Raw genomic sequence first — 23817 nt, 5'->3', positions numbered from 1 at the left:
GTGTGTAGGATTAATGGGATTACACTGGAACCCTTGAAAGCGTGGTGATCTATCAAGATGTTATAAGGTATCCCTGAATGATATGTACTACTTGTTGCTTGACTTTGTTTAGAGAGGAGCTCGATGTTGCGGATTGGACCCAAAATGAGGAATCGAGAAACTAAAGTGAATTATGACTCTATTACGAATTAAACATTGGCAAATTGTAGGCAAAGTTAAGGAGAGTTAAGTTATACATGTATTTTGGTTCTCTGGGCAATGTTTCCTTCGGATTATTTTATTGTGGAATCTTTTGATGAATACTCTGTTATTTCTAAACACAAATTCAAGGCCACTGCAACTCCGAGCTTCAATTGACGCAAGAAACAATATTAAACTAAACTTTTTATCTTCATACGAATTCAGTATTTCAAAGAGCACTGACCAGCACTAGTCGGATTTCAGGATTTACGAAAATGTCCATTTCTTGTAAGAAATTAGTCACTGTTGTTAAACTGATCATAAATATATGGGCAGATGTTATAATCATTATCCCCTTCTTCGAGAAAATATTGTTCTACGAGCTAAAACGAGAGCTGACTAGAAATAAAACTTGACGTATAACAAAAATACGTTTTCAAACAAATTATGTTATCTAAAGAACTAAGGTGTGATCCATTCCACATACGTAGCCGTGAGGCCCTTGACCATGCTCAATGGAGGGTTTGAATGAGCACTCCTTACAATCCCACATGACATATTTAGATCCCGTTAACCAAAGCTTCAAGGTATTCTAAGGATCCGGAGGTGGTGGGAAATAATTTGATGAAATGTTTTCCTATTATGCAAAATACATCGCATCACAAACCTCAAGTTGCCAAGGAGGCATTCATATTCGACAGGCTTTGGATACCACCAAACGGACACTCTGAGAGCTTTTTCCCAAATTAGGAAAGGTTTTACAATCGAGATGCACTAACTGTGAGTATGACTTTGAAATAATCTAGTTACGAGATTATAGTATTTTCAATAATTGGATGCTTTGATGATTATTGATAATATTCATATGTATCAGGCATTGACGGTCCCTAATTCTCTCTAAAATGAAGCACTATTTAACTAAACAAATACAACTCATACCTTTGAGTTTTTTAATCAATACTAACCCCAGGTTCGTAATTGTTTTCCAAATTGGTACGAGCTAAGATCATGATTTGATTAACCACGGACTTCTAGGGATGTGGACTGCGAACGAAGCAAAAATTTCCCATTTCCTAAACCGTTCACTTTATTCCAAACAAGCACTTCATACAACCACAAGATCTTGTTGAATAGATGATCTTGACCAAAATCGGAGCCCAAAATTAAGCTTAGGGAACTCAGGAGATGCGTCCAAAGTTATGTACTAAACACTACATAAAATTAAGATTTTCGGCCTGCTCTTGGTCTGCTAGCTACATAAGCTTTTGGCAACATAACTTTGAAACAAACCACTTAACAAGCACATAATATAAATATGACTTGCCTTTAATTGAAGAGATCTACGATTCTTATTTTATTACTTAAATCCGGAAAGTGTCTCAGAGTTGCAATGACCAGGAGCAGGCCGATTTGCCGGGAAGCTCGTTCGCAGTCCATATTTCTAGAAGTCCGTGGATTAACCTACTGAACCAAAAGAAATATAGGATATGGAGGGCGTTTTTATGTTCATTATTTTCACTTTCTCTGTGTATCTCTTTGGTTATTAGGTTTGAATGTTTGATCCTCGTAGGGTTGGTGTAGCCTTTACAGGTTCCAATTACCAGGTCCGATGCCAGATTGGTTCTCCATTACTGTGTGTGGGGTTAACGTGAAAATTCTTCCTCGATGAAGGTCTACAGCCCAAAAAGAAGGAATCAAAGCAAGGCATTAATGAGAGGTTGAGGGATTCTTCAGTGTGTGTCACCGTCAATCAGATAACACTGATTTCCTTCCTTTTCTTAATTATTTTGAGTTTTGAGCGACCTTGCTCATAAATGACGATCCCTACTATCAGGATACTGAAACTTGCTATGATAAACCAGGAGAACTTGAACGAGTTGGGAAACAGAATGGCACAAACAACGGCCGTTCCCACTGTGGCTGCTGAAGTGGAATATTCCTTGACAACATTGTCCAAGACTTTGAGCACTGTGGCCACCACCAAGCCTCCCATGGAATCAAAAGTCAGGACCATCAAATACAAGGCCACCATGGACAGCTTGAGACCTAGAAAAAGTGCATTGGATTGGTTGGCTTGAGAACAAGGGAACACATTTTTGTCAAGACCACCTTTTACGTCCAGGACCAAACTTTGCACCCCGTAATGATTGTTCCGCAGATAATGGAGGAGTCCGGAGATGATGACACCATAGAAATAGAGCCACAACTGCTTCTCCAAGAAATTGTCGTGGTCCGGCGAACCAGCCTTGAACAACGTCTCTGTGTAGAGTGCGGCCAAAACTGCGGGCAATGACATTCTTTGCACAACCTTTACGTCACATTAAAGTAGGAGGTCCGTTCAACGCATTCATGATGCTTTTTACCTGAGATGATTGAGGCTGCCAGTGACAGGAGAATGACCATGGGTGGCAGTTGATTGGTATGCCCTAGAATGTCTGGCATCTTCATTAATATAATGCTGATGATAATGCAAAGTACCCCCACGAATTGAAGTCTCTGAACCGGTCGATTGAGAAGGAACTACTGGGACAGAATTGGAACGAATGAAGCGGGAAAATAAAGCCCAGCTAGTTACTCATTGTAAACCCACTTTGTAAGAAAAAACAGTTACGGCAGTGCGAAATGAGCATAAGACCATCCATATCCCAGGAGGAACCAATCGAAGGCCTTCGAAATAAATGTTGTTGTTTAAGGCATACAAGAGCCCGGGGACAATAAATTTGAATGATTCCACGATCAATCCAAGACTGATTGAGGTTGGCGGTTCTAAAAGTAAGAAATTGGAAAGGACTAAAGTGCACTAATTCATTACATAAGCGACGATAATGTAATTGAGTTTTTTTGCATTAGAATTCATTAGGAGAGTTTAGAATATTTAAAGTAATAAGAAGTGGTAGGAATCTTCTTCTATGTGGCCAAAGAGTAAAGCTTGAATAGAAATCATCATATTATGAAATTCAATGCATCAAAAATTGATGATGGAATAAGTGTCAAGACCAGGCCAACTTCAGCTTGCTGAAACGTCATAATCTTTGAAGGCATGACTCAGCTTAGCTTGACACGTGGGAAACCCGTTTCATTAGATGTTGATCTGTTTGCAACTTTTTGATAAAACTGTTACCTTCCCATTCGTTCTTTGTACTTCTCACACCTATTAAAGGTACTATTATCCCTATGAGAACTGGGTACTGGTACACAAAACTTGGAACGTTGCAAATGGTCAAGATGATCGTGCCTTTTTCGCTTGAACAAGTAAGTGCCAATATGCACTTTCCACATCGTTCCTAAATATTGAGAGTTCACGTTGTTACGACATTTGAATAAAGCTATACATGTTTCAAAGAAATTGGATTGAATCCAAAGACAGACCAAAACAAACGGAAATTTTCTCTGACTTTGTACTTTGGTGTCCTTTGCTCCTCTTGTATCTTGTTTTCCCACTACTGGCAAGTTTCCGGAACAGTCTATTACACTCCAGGGTACACACACAAACCAGTCCAAACTGGTGCCACATGCGGATAGTACAAGAAGTACAACAAAACCTTCTGTCAGAAACCAAGCTAGACCGCTAAACCGCGTTTAGCCGGCCGCGCTCTTGCAGATTATGCACTGTCTTCACAGGTGGTTCCAAAAAGAAGGAGGGCGTCTCTATTCGGTTCGCCATCGGGATATACTTTCCGAGGAGATCGCGGTGATGATCAATAATAAAGTCCACAAAATCCGACATCATAGGTAACCAAATCGTCCGAGAGCTTAGGGTGATCGAGAGCCAGAGCTGCAATCAAAGAGCCATGTCTTACACATCGTTACGAAGCCTTAATTTTCCCATCCGTTCGTTGAGCAATCAAACCTTGACAGTGTCTGTGGTAAGCAAAACGGGCAGGAGGAATATCACGAAAAACGGCCCGAGCTTTGTACCCGCCAAGAAGAAAGTGAACTTTGCCCGGAGAAACACTTTTGGACAGAACATGGCAAACAGCGACTTCTCTACTACTTCCAAAATGTCGTCAGCGGCCTTGGCTCAATCCAAGGCTGAGTCGCCGAACTCGATCTTGAGCAAAAACGCACCCATCATCGAGTACAACGCCAGCAAAAGACAATTTCAATACCACAAACCCGCGGGCATTCTGCCCTCTACATCCGGCAAAAGGTCTATATTGAAGTCTTCGTCGGGCCACACTGAACCTGTCCGGTTTTATCAAACTAGCTCCATCAAGCCTGTGTCCAAATCCAGTTCAAAATGAAACAATATCTATGTAAAACGTTATTTTCAGTACCCATGTTGTTCAGTCTACATTTGAATATATCAGAAACATGTTTACATCAATTCATGAGTTTGCTGTGGCTATGGGCTGGGCTCATCTTCTATGATGGGAATGTCTCTACCAAGTTTTGGTCTTGACAAGTTCAAAAAGGACACCAAGGATGGAGGAAAGAAAACTTCGTATTCTAGAACATCAGTAACATTAACGAAACGTTGGGATTTTCCGGTGTACCTTGGATGTTCAATTTTAGGCAGAGCGCATAAAGATATGAAGCGTTCAAAGGACAACCACCCGTTCTTTTTAAAGGGCTCTAATAGGACAATATAACTTAGAATGCACAGATGGAAACAAAATGTGAGAGCACTGCTGAGGTGACATGTGCAATCTTCCTTCGATGATATATTTGATTTTTTTAGACTATTTGCATTGAGGTGATCATAAGCTAACTTGTTCCAAACAGGGATCACCCTCAAAACAAAAAAATCACCGAGGGTTAAGTCTCCGAGGTGGTTTCCAAAGATATCCGCCAAGAGACTCTCTTGTCGGCCTTCTCATTTAATATTGCATGCATTGTAAGAGAAGTTGCCCTGTCAAGGACCTGTTGATGTTTAATGGATTATATTCCATATATATATAATATAATCCAAAAGGGAAAGTTAGGTCATCTTTTTCTTCTTCTGTTTCATTCGCTTCAATCACCCATTGAACTCATTTGTAAGCATGTTCTTAGAGCCCATTTTTATCAACTCCAAGAGTCAATTGTGAAATTAGTTGCAAAATGGTGTTACTTTGAACGATCAGAACAGTAAACAGCACAATTTAATGCTTGAAAAAGTGGCTGTGCAACGTTCTTGTAAACTTCAAAAACATTTGACAATGAATGAAACCAAAAGATTTAAGGATTATGGTTTAGGAACGTTTCGTACTTGACCGTATTTCTACCATGACCTGTCATTCGCATATTTGGTTATACTGCGACATTGAACTAATTAGTTCCGGATATCCATTTTCTCCGCTTTCACCATCAAATATGCCAAATGAAAAACCCCTTCACATTTGTTTATGACAGCTCTTATTCAAAGCAATTTGCCGCCATTGGCAATGGTGTTGAGAGGTCATCTGCATGAGAATTAATCAAGCTTCGAGCGCATAAAAGGGCAACAAATCTTCCTGAGGTTATCATTCCTCATCTAAGAGTGCAATGGGGAAGACACAATCTCGACCAGTTGAACAACTTCGCCAACGACGAAGCCGCTCAGTGAGCCCTTTTCTTCGAGTTCCAGGCCACAAAGACCATGGCACTGAATTCCAGAAGAACAAACACTTTTTCAGGGCCATGTCACCGTCCAGTCCTAAGCTTCGATACTACCAAAAGCGGTACTCAAGCCCACAGAACCGATTTGCTAGTCCACAGCAAAAGTTACACCTAAAACCTGCCATGTCGCTGTCCAGCTTGAAAGGCTCTCCACAGAAAATACGCCATCGCAGCTCCAGCCGTTCGAGATCCATGAAGAACGTGAAGAACTCAATTGACCAATGCCTTCTGAAAATGGAACAACCTTGGTCTAGTTCAGAGGGTTCCAAGTGCCAAAGACGTCCATCTTGGACGGAAGGTCTGGAGTGCTTTGTCCGGTCCCAGATCGGCGAGACCAAGAGCACCATGAGGAGAAGCTTCAAAAAGAGTAAAAGACATTTCAAGACCGATCACTTGAGGTGAACCTATTTACGCCACGTGTTTCATCGAATGGGACTTGCGTCAACGTTACTTGGTGATGAAAGTATTGGATGATTGCATCATTTATAACTCAAGAGGAAGAATTAAATAAACATAACTTTGTAGAACGATTAAATCATTTCCAAGGCTATTCGCGTTTGTGTTTGTTCCTAAAGAAAGCCTTTGGAATGAGCACTTCCGCAATCTCGCTTATGATGCTGCTCCTTCAGCATTTTTTTTCAAGAAAATAAGCCAAATTGACACAACACCTTTACTTCTCGGTGTTTCTTCTATCGCTCATGTACCAGGTGAAGTCAAAAAAATGTTATAGCAAATATTGGGTTACTTTGAAGCCACATTAGATACGTATAGCCACAAAACAAAACGCTTCGACCAAAAATTGGAACATTTAAACTACGGTGACGATAGAAATAAATTTGTTGATGGTTTGCACCACGCCAATTAATAACAGTAACATAAGTGAATGAAATTAAGGGCATTGTGAAAATCAATCGAAGATTTTCCTTTTCTAACTAAATTATCGTTTGAGGTCCTGGAATCTGGATGGGGGCACTAAGGTTGAAAATGAACCACTCCGATTTGAGGTATGTACTTAGTAGTGTTGGAGCCAGTACTGCAAAAGACTCGAGTCTTTTACTGGACTCAAGTCAAATATAAGACTCATCTTGTTTTTACAAAACTAAACAAAGCTCATGAAATTATCATTCCAGGGCTGTTTTCTTACATTGTCAATTAATGAAGGAGTAAAGCCATTTTTCCATCGAAATCTGCGTAAATAAAGAAATAAATTGGTTTTTGGCGAGTCTGGCCTATTTCTCTAATATCGAGTAAAAGACTCGAGTGCATTAGGACTCGAGTCCGGACTCGCCCCACCCGTATTATGTAGTGAGCTTTTGATAGGGCGTAACTCTTCACCCAATTGCTTGGTCGAGCTATAGATTATAGATTCAAACACTTAAATTTAACGACCTGTGGCCAGTCTCATTTGGAGAAGATCCATTCAAAAAGTTCCAAAATGTTATTGCTTGGCTCATGGACTCGCGTTCATGGTTGACCTTCAGGTCCTTTTTGATACGGGGGCTAAAAAGTACCCAAATCCCAAAATGACTTACTGTCTAACCGAACCATGGTTATAAGGAGCTTGGCTGTTTCACAGAAAACCACCATCATTGAGGTTGGTATTGGATAAACTCCATTGTTGCATTCTTGAAGGCTATAGGTTGTTGTTTGCTTGCATATTTCAAAATAGATAAGAATGACCACAAGATAAAAATCAGATGTCAACCACCTAAATTTTCTTTTGAGACCAAGTTCCTGAGTTTGGCTGCGTTCGATAAAATATGAGACGAAAAAGTCGTTTCTCACTTCTTCCAAATTCACGATTGTTGTAGTGGTCATATCTGAGCCTTGGTGGCCATCGGTTTCCCCCAACGCAATCTCCGCCTGTGGATTTCCGCCCGGTGATCTCCTCCATAGTGAACTCCGCCAACGGCAATCTCCGCCACCATCAAATTCCCCCACGGTGAACTCCGCCACAGTGAACTCCTCCAATGGTGAATTCCGCCAAGAGTGAACTNCCTGAGCCTTTGATTATTTTCTGTCCCCCTTTGTTAGCTCTAGGCCCCACGAAATAACTTTGATGGATTTTTTTGGTACGAATAGGAGTGAGTCTACAGTTTCGAATCTAATTAAAATGATGATTTATAAGGGCTTGCACTTGTGTTGAATCAGAGTAGAGCGCTACACAATAAACAGAGCCGAATGAGAAGTAAGGCTGTTGCAAATTAAAGAAGATTCCTGTCGAACAGAGGAATTCTGTTTCGATGAGCAAACTTTTCAAAGTGATCATCTTTTGCGACCTATAAGCAATTTTCCGCCAACATTAATCAGATGCGACGTGTCTCCCGAAAAGCCTAAAGGAGTTTTGAAATCTATAAATATTTTTACATTTTTTGCATTTGAGACGGAATGTTAAAAAAAATCGGATAGGAAACCTTTACGCAATTTTCTCTCCCACGTGTACAAGAGAAAATCGTAACGGTAACGGGAGGGCTAAATCCCCTTCCTTTACTGTTACCATCACTTTTTCAGAAAAGTAACGCGTTACCTGTGTCGTTACTCAAAAAGTAATGCTTTACTCAAGCCCTGTTCAAAACTTAAGAACATGATAGAAGAGACCTGGGGTCTTGTCTGCATTGACTTTCCCAAGTGTTACCTAGAGACCCGGCCAAAACTTGCAGAAAAATGAGATCTTTATTGACAGTAAGTTTGCATTAAAAAAATCACTATAATTTGCCCAAAAATTTGCAAATAAACGTCCCAATAGATAGCCACTGGTACATTCTGGAGGGCTTTAAGGGCAACTTTTGCCATCCATTTCAAGCAAAAGGAACGTTCTGTCATAATAACTTTCAACAATGGGATTTGAACCCACTCTATGAGGGGAGATGATGTTTACCTTGTTCACAATGAGGCTAGCTGCGGTACCCTATTGGTCGAGCATTTGCTTACCAATTAGCGAATCCTAGTTCGAACCCAGGCTAGTCGAGTCCAAGCTTCTTTGCGGTATTTGAATTACAGCATAAGTTGCTGCCTTAAGAGCTTCAATGGGCGAACCTGCGATGATTCCCGAGGGTGAGTTAATAATTAATGTTGCACGTTTGGTTGTGACAACGGAGCGGGAATATCCCTTAATTGGAACACCCATCATCAGATGGCAGGTCGAGCGAGAGAGCTTTTATCTGACTCTGAACAAACAAACAAACAAACAAACCTTGTTCACAATGCCTCTTAGACTAATCAGCTAGACCAGGGTCTAAATGAAGCTTCATAATCAAAAGAAATCTGAGTTTAGCAACAACATATTGATAATGTCAGAAAGAAAGTATAAAAGCACAATTTTGTTGTCAAGATTAAGTTTCATAAGAAGAAGGATAAGGTTAAATTATTTTCAAGTTTTTTAAAAATGACTCATCATTTGTGTCAAATTTTCAAAGGATAAATAGGTTACACAAACAAAACCTTGTCTCAACCTTCAACATTGTATATCTGCAAAAAGTGCAATGAAAGTAGAAAGGCAGAGCTATTATGAGATAAATGAATGAATGAAATGGATGTGCAGGCAGTTTGTAATATATATGCGAACTTTTTTGTACTTTGTAAGTTTAAAGATTTCTAGAAAAAAGCATCAATCTCACAATTTGTTTTTTGCTGAAAATTATCATCAATTGCAGGATTATTGACTTTGTTTTGTGCTGAAATGCCTGAAATTGCATAATGAATCACATAAAAATGTCAGATATTGCCGAAAAAGACAAAATTTGCAGATGGAATAAATTTGCGAAAGAATATGAGATTTGTGATTTATTTTTTCAAAATATGCACAAGTTATAAGATGCGCGTTTTGTATTGCTTCCAAATAAATCCTCGCATAAAGAAAACGACCCGCGATGTATAAGTAATTATTTTTACAATTAACTTACTTTCTAATCGAAGAATGGTTAAAAGGAGCTTGGCTATTTCACTGAAAACAACCATCAATGAGCTTGGTATTGGATAATTGCCATTGTTGTATTCTTGCAAGCTGTAGGTAGCTGTTTGTTTACATACTTCAAAACCAATCAGAGCTAACACCAAGTAGAAATCAGAAAAGCCAGATTTGCACCACGATCTTGCTTTATAACGAACTGATTGAGATTTCCAAGATGCGATACAAGTTGATTCTGGCACGTCTTCTCCCATTTCTAATACACACACACTCCTTCTTTTAGCCATTGTTTGGTCTTTGAACAAAGGGTTTGATCACTCTTTTAACAATTAGTCACTATTATTTCCGGACATGCTTCCTATTTTGTTTGAATATGAGTAAATGCAGGAGTCGAATTCAATGCCGAGAGCGAAATGTTTCGCACTTGTTAAACATTCAAATTTCGGAAAGATAAGTGCCTTAGGTGAAAATCGGCCACTTCATTGGTAATATGCAATAAGCTCCACAGCGAAACACATTTGGTCTATGGTTTGAAATGTAATCTAGAATTATGAGTCATTCAAAGATGTTTTAAAGGGTCTTTTTGGTCAGACAAGGCCAACATTCTTGAGTTTCGTGTCTCCAAAGGGAGTTGGGAACTATTACCAGTTTGAAAAATACTCTTGCATATGATGGCAAACTCTTTACACAAGATGGGCAGCCACTTTAACGATCAACTCATCACTGTCCTGCAGTAAAAAAAAAGTTTGATGTCCTTGAAAAGTCAGATATCTTAAAACGTATTGCTTAACCCGTGATCTCAGCTTTCACTGTCACAAGTGCTCGACCATCCTCCAGATCACATTTTAATCGGTTCCAGCTAATCTATTTTCAGCAATGAATATGAACGCCTGAGATTTAGAATAAAAGAATCCAACAGGACCTTTTTTTGGAAAAAATATTGAAAAAAAAAGATTATCTTCTCACATTGTTGAGAGCTAATTATGGTACTTTTTACGTTTTCCAAGCAACATTTTTCATCTTTTGGAAATCGAGTTTTTTAAGAATGAGCATTTTCCATTTTTTTTGTCCTTCCAAAACGTATTGCTAAAAATCTAGGAACAAACTGGGCCGTCCAGAAGAGGAAAGGTATGGTACTACATGGATTGAACTTCTAACACCAATTAGAATGGTCTCATTTTTAGTGATTAAGCTTTTGCACATAAATCTTAACAAAATACCTTGACTTTACACTAGGATGCAAAACCGAGATTTAATCGAGTTTGAGGATTGAAGTTGGACTAGTGCTAGGGCGAGTTCAGCAGAGGACTCCAGTCTCTCAGAGTACTCAAGTCGAACAAAAAGACTCATTCACCAAATAATCGCCCCAGCACTAGTCCTACTTCAATCCTCAAACTCGATTCCATCCTAGTGTAAAGCCGCCCTTAGCCCGCTTTGCTTTTTTTTATTTTGGGGAGCCTTCCTTCTTTTTTTCTTGGGGTTTACTAACCTATACAGGGAATGTCATCCCGTTATTATCAAAATGATGAGTTATCATTCTTAAATTTGTTAACATTTTAATTTATATAATTTTTATTCTTACTACGAATTTGAGCCGGCAGAACGGGCTAGCCCTTGGACATAGGGTTGATACAAGTGGAATACTTCTCATAAATTTGTCCAAGTCCGACTTACAAATGCAACTGGAACAACGCCAACGTTTTCCTTAAAAATATTTGAGGGTGTCAAATTGATCAATGAAGGAGCCCCAGAAACAATGAATATAGCAGGATTTCGTTTATTGAACTAACGGGAATAACGAGGGCGTAAAGGTGCTCCCAAAACGCACGTTAAGCCTTTACGGTCACTAGGATTGGCCTTGAATCCTGGGTTGGGCCAAAGCTCATGAATGCCTTTAAAAATTAACAAGAAAGGTGAGTTATGCAGCTCTTTGAGTCCGTTAACCGACACACTTTCATTCGTTGCTTCAAAATCAAAACACATTTTATTCCTGGCTTTCTGATGGTCATGCGAAACACTTTTAGGTTTAGGGCTCTCGTTTTTAGTGAACAATTTGGCAAGTGATCAAACGTCTGTATTAGTCCAACATTTGTACAAAACCGGATTGATTTGTAAAAGGTCCCGTTTTCTAGTATTTACTCCGAAGAAGCCAAGTACGAAATATATTTGAACAAGGAATCCTTAATCATTGGGACGTGGTATCTATATTGTTTTGAGAATTTGACTCCTGTTAAAAATATGGAAAGGCGTGATGAGAGTAAGAATATTAAGTTGATGGACAAAACGAATTAGGTTGCACGGAAAAAGGCCGTATTCAGCTCATTCAACTTACTCAGTTGCTGTACCTGGTACTGAGAGGCTCCTGTCACAACAGTAAATGTTCCAGTATCCTTGCCCAACGTTTGGAGGTTGAATCCCAACACATGGTGGCAAATTGATCATTTTTCATTAGGAGATGGTTGGTCTTGTTCCTAAACACCGGTGATCAGTGGCGAAGCCAACTCATATTGTGCAATATTGAAAATCAAAAAGAATGCGCTTCTTTATCTTAGTTAAATATTGCTATATGTCTGATTACGGGTGAAAAATGATGATTGAAGCTAGGAATGCGTTGTTAAAGAACACTAATGGTAAGAGTAGTTCGGTTATCTCTTCATTGGTCTTGCCCGTCTTGCCCTCCCTAAATTTTCGTTGTCCGTCATATCAGTATACTGATAGTATAGTTACTGATAGTTAGTACTAGTACTAACGGTGGCGTCACCCTACACATCTTGTCTGAATGTGTGAAAATCACTAAAACGTAGGTGCCAAATCCGTGACCAATAATGACCAAGGATGCCTAGGTAATGCAATTATTGGTGGCAAAACACGCAATTTAAAAAGCAAAAGTGAGGGAAAAAATTGCAAAGAAAAACGTAGATTTCAGTTTTATCCTGTCCTTGTAACAAAATCATAAGAAAATTGAGAAAAAGCAAAAATATCACACGAAGAAAAAGTGCAAAAGAATACTGCGCACTTTGTTTTTCGAAAAGCACTCTACTCTACTGAATGCTTATAGTAGTTGTTATTTCTTACCAAAAGTGTGCTAGGCAGCCAAAGCAAAATGTAAAATCTTAGGTGCGTTAGGTTACCAAAGAAACCAAAATGATAAACAAGGCAGAAAACACAAGAAAATGCAAATACGGCAAAAATATCGGAAAAAGTGAAAAAAGAAGCATTGATATGTTTTGGACAGCCCTGCTACTAACCTTCATTTCAATTTCATGAAGTTGTGCGACCAAAGGATGAATTCAGTCACTCTTTGGATCCGTTAAACGACACAGTTCTTATTCGTGGCTTTTCGATTGTCGTGTATAACAAATTTAGGTTTAGGGTTCCCATTGACAGAGTCAAAAATAGTCACGGACTTCTAGAAATATGGACTGCGAACGAGCTTCGGCCTGCTCTTGGTCGTAGCAACTCTGAGACACTTTTCGAGTTAAAGTAAAAAAATAAGAAACATGGATCTCCTCAATCAAAAGCAGGTCATTTTTTTATCATTTAATTCTAAAGTGGATCGTTTCAAAGTTATGTTATCAGAAGCTTATGTAGGTGACCAAATGCAGGCCGAAAATTCGAATTTTATGTCGCGTCTACCACATAACTTTGACCATGTCTCCTGAGCTCCCTGAGCATAGGTTCGGGCTCAAACTTGGCCAAGTTCATGTATTCAACAAGATCTAGTAGTCTTATGACTTGCTTATTTGGAATAAGATGAACGGTTTAGAGGATACGAGATTTTAGCTTCCGTTTGCAGTCCACATCTCTAGAAGCCCGTGGAATAGTCAATGGAGTCTCATTTTTAGAACAATTTGAATCAATGTCATGACTTAACGTAGCCCAATTCAAAATAAGTTGCTATGTCAGAAGTCGTCATATATTTTTATTATTATCATTAGTAGTAGTAGTAATCGTTGGTAGTTATTGAAGTAGTAGGTATCAACATATTCTTTTGACGTTAAATATAGTTGTGTATATATTCAAGTAGATATATATGTGTTGTATCAGATGCGGGCCTCGAGATTCACAGACATTGGGGGCTAAGAGATACTTCGATGTCGATGAACTTCGGTGGAGGAGGTTGACCCCCTCCTCCCCAGGGACATCATCAATTCTTCTGATTCGTCATCCTTTCCTCGAACACCAAGTCCGAGGAAGCGGTATAAAAGCGAGTGAAAATGTTGAAAAACTGGGGGTCTTCACTTCAAGATTACCAATGGAGAGTTTCGTTGCTGTTTGAGACGATGGTTTCGGGTTCTTTTTGTGATCAGGCCATTGCTTTTCTTTTTGAGAGCCCTCCATATATGATAGAGAGAGAGAGTCTCTTCGAATTGACCGTAGCTGCCATCGGATAGTTTTGTGACAAGACTTGACGTTGGATTGGATGTGATTCCTTGCAGATCGATGGTATAGTCCGGAGAGTAAGTGAAGCCTGTGATTACGCTCGGCTGATGTGGTCACTCGTTTTAGAATATACCTTAGCATATATGTATGTGGTGTGGATGTATGGATGTGCGCGCTTTGGGCGTTGGCTCTAAAGTAAACTGCATTTCCGTTGGCCACGCCTCCGTACAGGTTGAGGACGCAACACAGCTCGGACGGCTTCATCAAACACCTGAAACAAGTCGCGCATAATGCTATCTTTATTATGAGGTTCCTAAGGTGGGGATTATGACATTGGGACCTGCTGAATCAATCTGGGGGGTCCCTTAAACATTTTTCGGAATGTGTTGTGACAATATGAATTGATCAGATGAAAAAGATCTAGGTCTGAAAATTCCTGTGTTTTATTGATTTATTTCTCGCATTACATGACCATAAAGCTTGGGCCGGGTCTTACCTGTTTCAGACCTCTTTGGGTCAGTGCCGAACATTCCAAATATTTAACGGCGCGTATCTTATTGGCCAATTTCTGGCCTTGTTCCCGCTTGATGGGGGCTTGATTGGCCTCTGACAGGGCTTGCAGCGTCTCCTTGTCCTCTCTTAAATCGATTTTGGTACCTGAAAGACAATGAACACCCATCCGTCAGCCCTACCCTTCAGCCAGCTCCAATCTCCCTGAGTTGCACGTTGGTGCTTGAACCCCCACCTACCGACTAGCAGAATGGGTGCATCGGCACAGTGATGTTTGATCTCCGGGCACCATTTGGAAGTGACGTTCTCGAACGAACTGGGACTAACCACGGAGAAGCAGATGAGGAACACGTCGGTTTGCGGGTAGGAGAGCGGTCGTAGGCGGTCGTAGTCCTCTTGGCCGGCCGTATCCCACAGGCCCAACGACACGGGCACGCCATCGCACACCATGGGTGCGGAATAGTTGTCGAATACCGTGGGCACATATTCCCCCGGGAACGAGTCTGTGGTGTACGAGATGAGCATGCACGTCTTGCCCACGGTGCCATCACCCACCACGACACATTTGATGGGACGTCCGGAAGACATGAGCCCTGACTAATTCAGTCTGAAAAAGGGACCTAAAGTTGAGACGAGAGATCGAGGTCTAAGCTTGGGATTTCGTGGACCGACTTGGGCTCCCATCAGATGGTATTATTGGTTGATATAACTTAATCTATTTCAGGAAACCTTTTACTGTCAAGTTACTGCTATATAATGGGATTTATTACTTTGACGTGTTCAATTTCAAAAATGATACAATTATAACTCTGCCGATGACAAAATTCGTGGTCAAGTATTATTTGTAATGTCTGTATCTCTTCCTATGCTGAGGATACAAAATCAGTTTATGGATGGAATGGTCAGAATTCCGGTTGTCTGGTAGAGGTCCTAGACCAAATCTACCGTTGGGTTGCTGAGAGTAATAAACCTTGAATGGAATGAAATTCAGCTCATTGACATTGGGGTCGACGCCATTAGATGATGAAGGTAAGGGCATTCAGCAGGTCTCATGCATGAAGGATGTAGCTGCAGTTCTCCAAGATAATGGAAAGTTCAACGAGCCACATCTTGAATATGCTTCACCCATTTGGGCTTCAATGAGTTCAGCAGTTTTGCCAAAGGTCGAGCAGGTCCAAAGATCCAAAGGTCCAGAGGTCCAGAGGTCCATGTTCGTTTCATGACATTAAATTTCAATGACTCGGATGTTCTACGGACATTGCATGTTTTTCGACAATGATTAACTTTATAAATTATTTGGCCTAAATTTGGGTCTAAACATTTTGTTTGCAGATATCATTGTTCATTAGGCCGGGATGGACCAACTTCAGATAGTTCAAAAAATATCGTGAAGTATTGCAAAGCAAAGTCAAGAAACTACAGTAATGTTCCCTTTTCGGTAACATTATCAACTTAGGCATTGAGTTCCTAAAATGAACAGGAGGATTAGACAAGATTGTGGACTTAATCGCTCCAATGAATCATCCATGCCTCTCTCTCTCTCTATCTGAACATCTAATCAATCTCTTATTTCCCCTCCCCCCCTCCCATCAACCCGGGGCCCTCATTCCACTTTGACCACCCACTCACCTATTCAAAAACCACGCCCACACCCAAGAAGCGGTGCCTCGAGATAAGCCAGGAATGTCCGGCTCAGTCCCCGCCCAAATACCACAACCACAACCAACAACCACACTGTGATGCTCCCCCAGAGAAGATTTGGTGGTGCTCAAGCCGTTAACCGCGATTGATGAAAGGCTCGCTCTTCAAGACCAAAAGTGTGAAGGCCAAATGGCAAAGGAAGATGCCTCTCACTCATGCACTCACTCACTCACACACTCTGTGGCTTGCCTTCGTTCATTCAGTGGGTGGGTGGGTGGATAACTAAGTAGAACAGAGAACACGCATACACACCACCCACAAAAACACCCAAAATAACTCTCCCTACATACACACACTGACTCACCGTGTAAGGCCAGTTAAAGGCAAGGAAGGAGTGGGTCGAGTGGGTCGAGGCGGGCACAGTGAGCCCAATTTGGCATGGATTTGTAGCTTGGGTTGGGTCAAATTAAGCAGGAGAGAGGGTACAGCAGAAACTGCTAGAAATATGAACTGTGAACGACGAGCTTCCCACCAAATCGACTTGCTGTTGGTCTTAGCAGCTCTGAGCCACTTTTTCAATCAAAGTGATAAGATCAGAAACGTAGATCTCTTCAATGAAAGGCAGGTCATATTCTTATTATTTACTTGTACAGTGGTTTGATTCAAATTTATGTTGCCAAAAGCTTATGCTATGTAGCTGACCGAAAATTCAAATTTTCTGTGGTGTTTACTGAATAGTTTTGTACATATCTCTTGAATTTCTTAACAATAGATTTGGGCTCAAATTTGATCAAGTTCGTCTATACAAGATCTTGTGGTCGTTTGAAGTGCTTATTTGGCATAAGGTAAACGGTTTGGGAAAAAATATTTTTTTGCCTCCGTTTGCAGTCCACCAACTCTAAAAATCCGTGGTAACAGTTAGTGGTAAGATGGAGGTTATGGTAGAATTCAAGGGAATGGAATGAATCAGGTACTCGAGAAATAAATGACTGTGGTTTGAGGGTGGGAACGGTATGTTTGGAGAGAATCATACTTTTTTCGCAACCCTGTTATGGGAAGAAACGATGCTGCCAAAAAGCCAAAGCCAGATTAGTTCTAATTTATCCACAATATGAGCATTCAAATCATAAAATTTGCCAAATTTGTAATAAAACGCATTATAAGAGTGAAATGTTACTTTTATGGCACCGATTTTTGCTAATACGTGACAAAAAAATACATCGAGTAATAAAAAAAACCCTGAAGTTTGCACTCATTGCAGCCAAAGCACTTCGATTGTCGACAGAGCATTTAGGCATGCATCATTTTCAATCGCCAACGAAAAATAAAAATGCAAGACACAATATGCCATCCACCCTTGGTCCGATACAACACAATGGAACCGCATAAAATACCCCAATGTATGGTTCATGCGGGCTCTTTGATTTGACGTCACCTTTGATACCAACCTAGTCTGGCGTGACGATATTCAGCCACGTAATATGAATATCTCTGCTTTCCTTGCTCTATCAAGGTCGATTTTTTCACCCCCTTTCAAGCTCAAACCCTTCCTTACGTTTAAAAACGGCGTAAAGAACAAACGCAAATAAACCTGGACAGGAAAAGGTGCCCTTATTTTTTAATTTTAAAAATAATATTCGTCATGGTCACATGGTTTTGTAGATGTAAACCAATCCACCTACCAAAGGATCATTCTGAGATTCTCAAGCCAATCGAATGATAATACTGGTAATATTATGTTGACTATTTGCAATGATTGGAAGACACTTTTTATACGAAAGCTAAAAGTCAAAAACTGTATAAGTAGGGGTTTAATTTAAAAGTTATAGCAAACCCTTTTGAAGTTTTATTTTCAAATTTGGCATTTTATGCAAGACATGTTTCAGCTTAATAGATACCATACATTTCAGCTTAATAGATACCATACATTTCAGCGACAAAATGGTCCTTAATTTATTCTAATTGTATAACCAAGATACAACAATTAAAAATGATCCTCATAAACAAAACTTGCACGAGCTGTCATATGAACCAGAGCTTAAATTAATCCAAAAAATCTAACAACTAGTTTTTCAAGTATTCTAACATAGCAGATCGTCATCCACCTAAATGCAGCCTAGAATTTCTCATTAAAAACTATAGTTGCTCACAGGGGAGATTGAATTTCCCGCTGCTTCCACCCAGCAATTACACACTTTAGGGATGGCTCGAGCCTAATGCTAAATACTCAAATGAGATGATTTGACACGGAAGAGAATATATTGCTAAAATATAGAAATAAACATGCAAGTATAGTCACTCTTATAATAAGCAAAATACTCTAGGTCTTTGAAATGGCCTATGCTCTTGTTCTTGTTCTGGAGACACTATTTGCTGTTTAACAAATTGTCTGAGCAATTTTATTATGGAATTCAAAGTTGTAGATCGTAGATCTACCGATTTGGCAATTTTTTTATCTTGTGACTTGTCTATCTTGGAGGCCGATAGAGGCTCTTCAAAACAAAAATGTTCAATTTAGGACCCTTTGTGTTAAGTCAATGTAAGGCCTCAGTTACAAGGTCAATAGTTATTTGCAATGGTTTGAATTAGGGGGACTGGGTCAGGTTGGAAATGGCCTTTGGAGTCGTTTGAGGTTGCTATGTGACAAAAACAAAAAATGTTACAAAACTTGCCAAAAGCATGGAAAACCAAAGAAAGCATTAAAACAAGTTGAACTTTGAACTAAATAGAAACAATAATACTAAAGCTAAAAACCCATTTGCCTGTCAAATCGTCACAGGTCTTAGAAAGTAGTCTTTTCTTGATCTTTCAATTAAGTGCTAGCGAATCAAAGCTTGCTCGACCCATCCCTAACAAACCTCACGCCCTTTGAACATGACTTGTTTCAGCTGTCTCGCCCAGGTCGGACGGGGTCAACTGCCGATCCGCGTCTTGATCTTCTTCTTCTTCTTATTGCGTGACGGTCCGAAGGGATGGACCGGATGGATCCCTACAAGATCGAAACATATTTTCATCTCGCAGTCATCCCCCTGTGTGGGGGTTACCGATTACGAATTTTTAAAGTAGTCGACGACACTAGGGTCTAAGTAGTGCTATTTTTGGTTGCAGCCCTTGTGAACTTTTTCACCTGGTAGGGCCGCAACAGAAGGGTCTCTCCCCCTCTTGACTTTTGCCCCCAAAACGGCCGCATCGACAGGGTTTATAAGGCTGGTCATTTTTACAAGGTTCTTATTTTATTGAACATTGTTTAAATGAGTGTTGAACCCTAAATTTTATTTTATAAATTAATGGCAAAATTAACAACTCTTAAGAATTTACTGTTTTAGCTCAAATTAATCTATGAATAGAGGCTAGCAATCATTTTGTATGGGGGATGTCAAGAAAAGGAAATTCAAGGAAAAATGTGGCCCGGCACCCTGATTTTGGGCATTTTGGGGAGAGAGAACTAAGACAAACATCACAGTCAACTCGCACCATTCGCCCATTGAATTTTCAATAATCGTGTGATTTTGAGTGAGTTGTGTTACAAAACCCTACTAAATGAGCATGTTTGGTGTTAACTAGTGAACGCACTATCAAATTGGCTCAATACCACAATGCTAATTGTCTAGACAAGCATGTAAAATGGAAAAATGTCAAAATCAAATGCATGCGCAGTGTGGTTTGGCTGGGCATGTTGTCTTTGATTTTACTCCATGGAATAACGTCAGTTGTCCATGAACGCGTTTACTTGACTAGCCCTATTGGTAGAGAATCAGTTTTCCATTCTGCTATCCTTGGTTTGATCTCTGGATAGCTCATTCCAAACTACTTTGTGGTGTTTCAATCATAGCATGATTGGCTGCTTTAACACCTTAAATGGACAAACCTGTCATCATTGCTGCCCATTCGGACATTTAGGAAAGCGCTGGTACCAGGAAACAAATTTGCCTGCCAATGCCAGTGATGCAAAATTGGCGTTTCAAACTGGTTTTAACGAAGCTGACCTTTCCTCATATAGCAATGTGAAAGAAGGGTCAGCTTCTCAAAAAAGTGTTTGAAGCCTCAAACTTGCATCACTGACACTGGTACCAGCAAACAAACGAACCTGCCAGAGCTTGCTTAAACGTCCCCATAGAGATCTCTGTTTGAGTTGGGATCAGGAAAAAAAATCCCTTAGTCCAACAAGAATTGGCCACCCTAAACTGTTTTGTTTTTCATGTTTTTACTTAGTGCAGAGTGCACAACATATTGTTTGTGATTCTAATTGCTTTGTTAAAGCTTTTTCACTCTTTTATCCACCATTTTCATTGCTTTGGGATCATTATTAGTTGCCTTTCACTTTCAGCTCTACCTCACTCTTATCCTGTCACTACCCCGTCTGTCCACAAACCCCTGTCGAGCCCCCGCAACTGACGTCATCCATTTACTAGCTGGATCGGTAGAACTGCTCAGAGTGCTTCAAATGCAGCTTGTTTAACGTCAACATATTGAAGCACTGGAGGAAACCCAATTCTTGTCATGAAATAGGATTGAAACCGGAAATCTTGGAGGACAACATGGTGAGTGGCAAGTCTCTTCAATCGCCAAGAACATTGTGGATCTGTCTTAGTCGTAGCATTTAAGTCTCCCCTATTTCAAAGCAAGTATAGCATGGATGGAACCTCCCGTCCCCTCATCGAATTTCATAAATTTCATTCGGTCAAGGAATTTAAGCTGAAAGAGTCATTAGTCATACTCATTACTAGAGGGCGGAGAAGATGACTAATCCTTGACGACAAAAAAACAACGCTAATAGTCCACTCTTTTGAACTCGATGAGGCCATATTTACGACCCATTACTTGTAGTCTTCCGATTTACACCTCCTGAAAAAACTCATGTTCATATTTCTTCGAGCAAGAATCACGCTAGTATTTTTTGTTCAAGTTGTCAGAAGGACATTTTCTTGCTTTAAACTTGCCAATATGTTGCATGCATCCATGAACTTCAATGTTTTTTGCTCTTCAAAAACTTATTTGCTTTGGGAGACTGCACATGGTTTTAAAGAAATCCATCTCTTGATAAGGAATGGGAATGAATCGACTCTTAATCCATTTTCGAAGAAAAAGAATCAATGTCCAAATACAATGCCTTCTTTGCGAGTGCCATGGAAAGTGTCCAGAATTGTTCTATTCAAATTCAAAAGTTCCACACCTTAAAGCTAACCACCACCTGAAACGGAGGCGGGAATAGGTTATTGACAGAATTAGTCTTATTGTCCAAAGACTTCTAGAAATGTGGACTTACAACGGAAGAGATGATTCGGCGCCTGTACCCAAAAAATTTGGCCCAATGAATGAACAGAGACAAATTTGGGCGATGTAGTCAGGGTTATGGAGTAATGTCGAAACCAAATTTGAATCTTCAACCTCCCTTCGGTCCATTACATAAGTGGTTTAACCGTATAGCTTTGGAAAGAACCACTTTGCAATTCATTGTTATAAAAGTGGCCTTCCATTTTGTTTCAATTATTTAGAATAGTAATTTATCAATATATGATGAAAGAGACTCGGAGTGGCACTGACCCAAATCAAGTCGATTTGTCGGAAAACCCGTTCACATTCCATATTACTAGACGCCATGGATTGTCTTTTTGTTCTTTTTCACGAGAACAATGTCAGTGAGGGACGTTTGATGGAAAAGAAATTAATAGTACCAATCAACAGTGTGTGGGATTAATGGAGAGTATATACAACCGATTTATAAGCGTGCTTGAGAAAAAACTCAGACGCAAAGTTCAACAGATTCTGCCAATACAGTTCAACATGTCTTACGAAGAATTGAAAAGGATATAACTTTCCACACTCTAGTTTCCATTTTTAGTTGTTATCTTAGTTGGGTAACTAAGTTTACCATACACAATAAGCTTTTAAACGAGGCGGAATAAACTCGATTTCGAGAAGGTAATAGACATGCGTAAGAATGCGATGCAAAAACCTATTGGTCTAAAACAAAACCATTATTTGACGAATTAGTTTCATTCTCCAGGGCACAGCGCCTTTATTTTTCTCGGCTAGAATTCTGTGACATTTCTGTCGAATTTATACCTCTTTCCATTTCCTCAAAACGATATTTATAACTTCCTTGTCTTTCACAAAACATGCGGGATAACTCCGCCGCAAATGTGATCCAACTTTTATAGCACACTGGTTTGCTGTAAAGGGACTCAGTCCAGTTCATAAAAGGGAACAGACAACCACTCACAAAACTTGGTTTCAAGTCGTCGAATTGATTTATGACCATCTTTAAATCGAATCAATTCTAAACGCAAAAGACCCTTTTCAGTATAGTGGTAGTACTTGCTTTTCAATAAACGTATCTATCACCGTTTGCTTTTGGTCAAAAGAATTGGGTTGGCTTATTTATGCTTCTAAGGCTTTGTCCAAGTTTGGCGAATTTGCAAGGGCTCGAACGAGGTGGTGCAAGAATATTTGTGACAAAGTCTGTCTGAGCTCACGGTATTTTCTTGATTTTTCCCTCTGCAGATCCAATTTATGCTTTTGTTTTCCCGCCAGGGGAAACTTCGCCTCCAAAAATGGTTCACAGCCCAGACGGAGAAATCCAAGAAGAAAATGTCACGCGAGCTGATCTCTCAGATCCTCATTCGGAAACCAAAGATGTCCTCGTTCTTGGAGTGGAAAGATCTGAAAATCGTGTACAAACGGTAGGCCAAGAAAAGGTTTACATGTTTCACCCAGACTGCAGAAGCCCAATGTGGTCGATGGAATGGTGCTTCTTGGGATAAGAAAACAATGCAATAAAAGCTTGCTTTCGAGCCGATTCCAAGAAAGTGCATTCCTTGACATCGGTGGGGGTTCTTTGCTTTCTCTGCCAAGACCCCTTCGACGCTAGTATCTTATACAAAAACTATAGGGCTATTAAAGATTCCTATTGACGACATGAATCCCAATGTTCATGACGCGAAATTGCCCGTTTATTCGTCACGGTATTCACGAAACCGTTGAGACCCCCTGTGGGGCTTGAAATTGTTGGGAAATACTGGCTGAACCTTCGGAGTCATTGTTTCAACCTAGAACTCTGATACTGCCAATCAACGTGGACACACAAAAAACTGTTTTCACTTTAAGCCGTCATAGTTCTGTGGCCACGAAAAAAAGAATCGCCATTGAGATTGACGGCCTTCAAACCAATTCAAATGCAACAGAAAAAGAGAAGGAAAACCGCCTTTCTTCGATTCCGCTTCCTGCCAATAAGGTTGCATGTTACATGGCATAGTAGATCCTCAATTTTACCATGAAGCTGATCTGTGTGGTATTTTCCATCCTTTCGAGAAAGACCTATGCATGAGACACAAAAAAACTGAATTTGAAAAGGGCCTTTGGGGTGTCATACACCCTAACACATCAATTCGTTTCGCTTGACATTGGCGTTCTTGGTAATGTTGCAATTGAAGAGATAAGAGTTAATATAGATATTGAGAAGCGAAACTGTATTTACAAGAATGCTCTCTAGAAACCAACCGGAGCAAGTTGGTGTGTCTTCTTTGTCATTGGTGCCTAACAGTTTTATTAAAAGCATTATCAAAACTAACCTCCATGATAAGCCCATTGATATACGTCCTCCCCTTTGTAAACTT

The 23817-nt window shown here is 40.0% G+C and overlaps 3 protein-coding genes across 5 annotated transcripts in view; 1 reads left to right on the top strand and 2 right to left on the bottom strand.

The window, feature by feature from the left end:
- Positions 1–1610: 1610 nt before the first annotated feature.
- On the bottom strand, positions 1611–12199 carry LOC131879550 (uncharacterized). 3 transcript variants are annotated; one of them, XM_059225905.1, is made up of 5 exons: positions 9663–10035; positions 2771–2946; positions 2544–2700; positions 2290–2460; positions 1611–2226 (listed from the first exon to the last, which is right to left on the bottom strand). In XM_059225905.1, exons 1-5 carry the CDS (start codon positions 9952–9954, stop codon positions 1931–1933), a joined length of 1092 nt encoding a protein of 363 aa, XP_059081888.1. In that variant the 5' UTR covers positions 9955–10035; the 3' UTR covers positions 1611–1930. The 3 variants fall into 3 exon arrangements, with proteins under 3 accessions (XP_059081888.1, XP_059081889.1, XP_059081886.1); XM_059225906.1 differs by lacking the exon at positions 9663–10035 and adding an exon at positions 12013–12199 and having other exon boundaries at positions 1611–2460; XM_059225903.1 differs by having other exon boundaries at positions 1613–2460; positions 9663–10033.
- Positions 12200–13576: 1377 nt separating this feature from the next.
- Positions 13577–16586, bottom strand: LOC131879364 (ras-related C3 botulinum toxin substrate 1-like; the record flags this gene model as incomplete). The annotated part of the gene is given in 4 exon segments (XM_059225665.1): positions 13577–14321; positions 14547–14707; positions 14800–15167; positions 16566–16586. Coding segments are annotated over 3 exon segments (591 nt in total). The 3' UTR covers positions 13577–14240.
- A 3808-nt stretch (positions 16587–20394) lies between these two features.
- Positions 20395–23817, top strand: part of LOC131879545 (AP-1 complex subunit sigma-2-like) — a 4021-nt gene continuing 598 nt past the window's right edge. Inside the window, exons 1-2 of the mRNA XM_059225898.1 lie at positions 20395–20742; positions 22706–22884. Coding sequence (XP_059081881.1) covers positions 20740–20742; positions 22706–22884 — 182 coding nt within the window. The 5' untranslated portion in view covers positions 20395–20739. The remainder of the gene's footprint in view (positions 20743–22705; positions 22885–23817) is intronic.

Source organism: Tigriopus californicus, chromosome 4 (assembly GCF_007210705.1).
Source record: "Tigriopus californicus strain San Diego chromosome 4, Tcal_SD_v2.1, whole genome shotgun sequence".
Lineage (NCBI taxonomy): Eukaryota > Metazoa > Arthropoda > Copepoda > Harpacticoida > Harpacticidae > Tigriopus > Tigriopus californicus.
This window is presented reverse-complemented; position numbering and strand designations above follow the sequence as displayed.

Bases quoted from the DNA above. Each gene is read 5' to 3' on its own strand.
- LOC131879550 (XM_059225903.1), bottom strand. From the start codon at position 9,954: ATGGCTAAAAGAAGGAGTGTGTGTGTATTAGAAATGGGAGAAGACGTG. The intron at 2,947-9,662 runs GTAAGTTAATTG...TCTTACTTTTAG, and splicing joins AACCATTCTTCGATTAGAAA to AACCGCCAACCTCAATCAGT. The intron at 2,461-2,543 runs GTAAAAAGCATC...CATTGCCCGCAG, and splicing joins GGCAGCCTCAATCATCTCAG to TTTTGGCCGCACTCTACACA.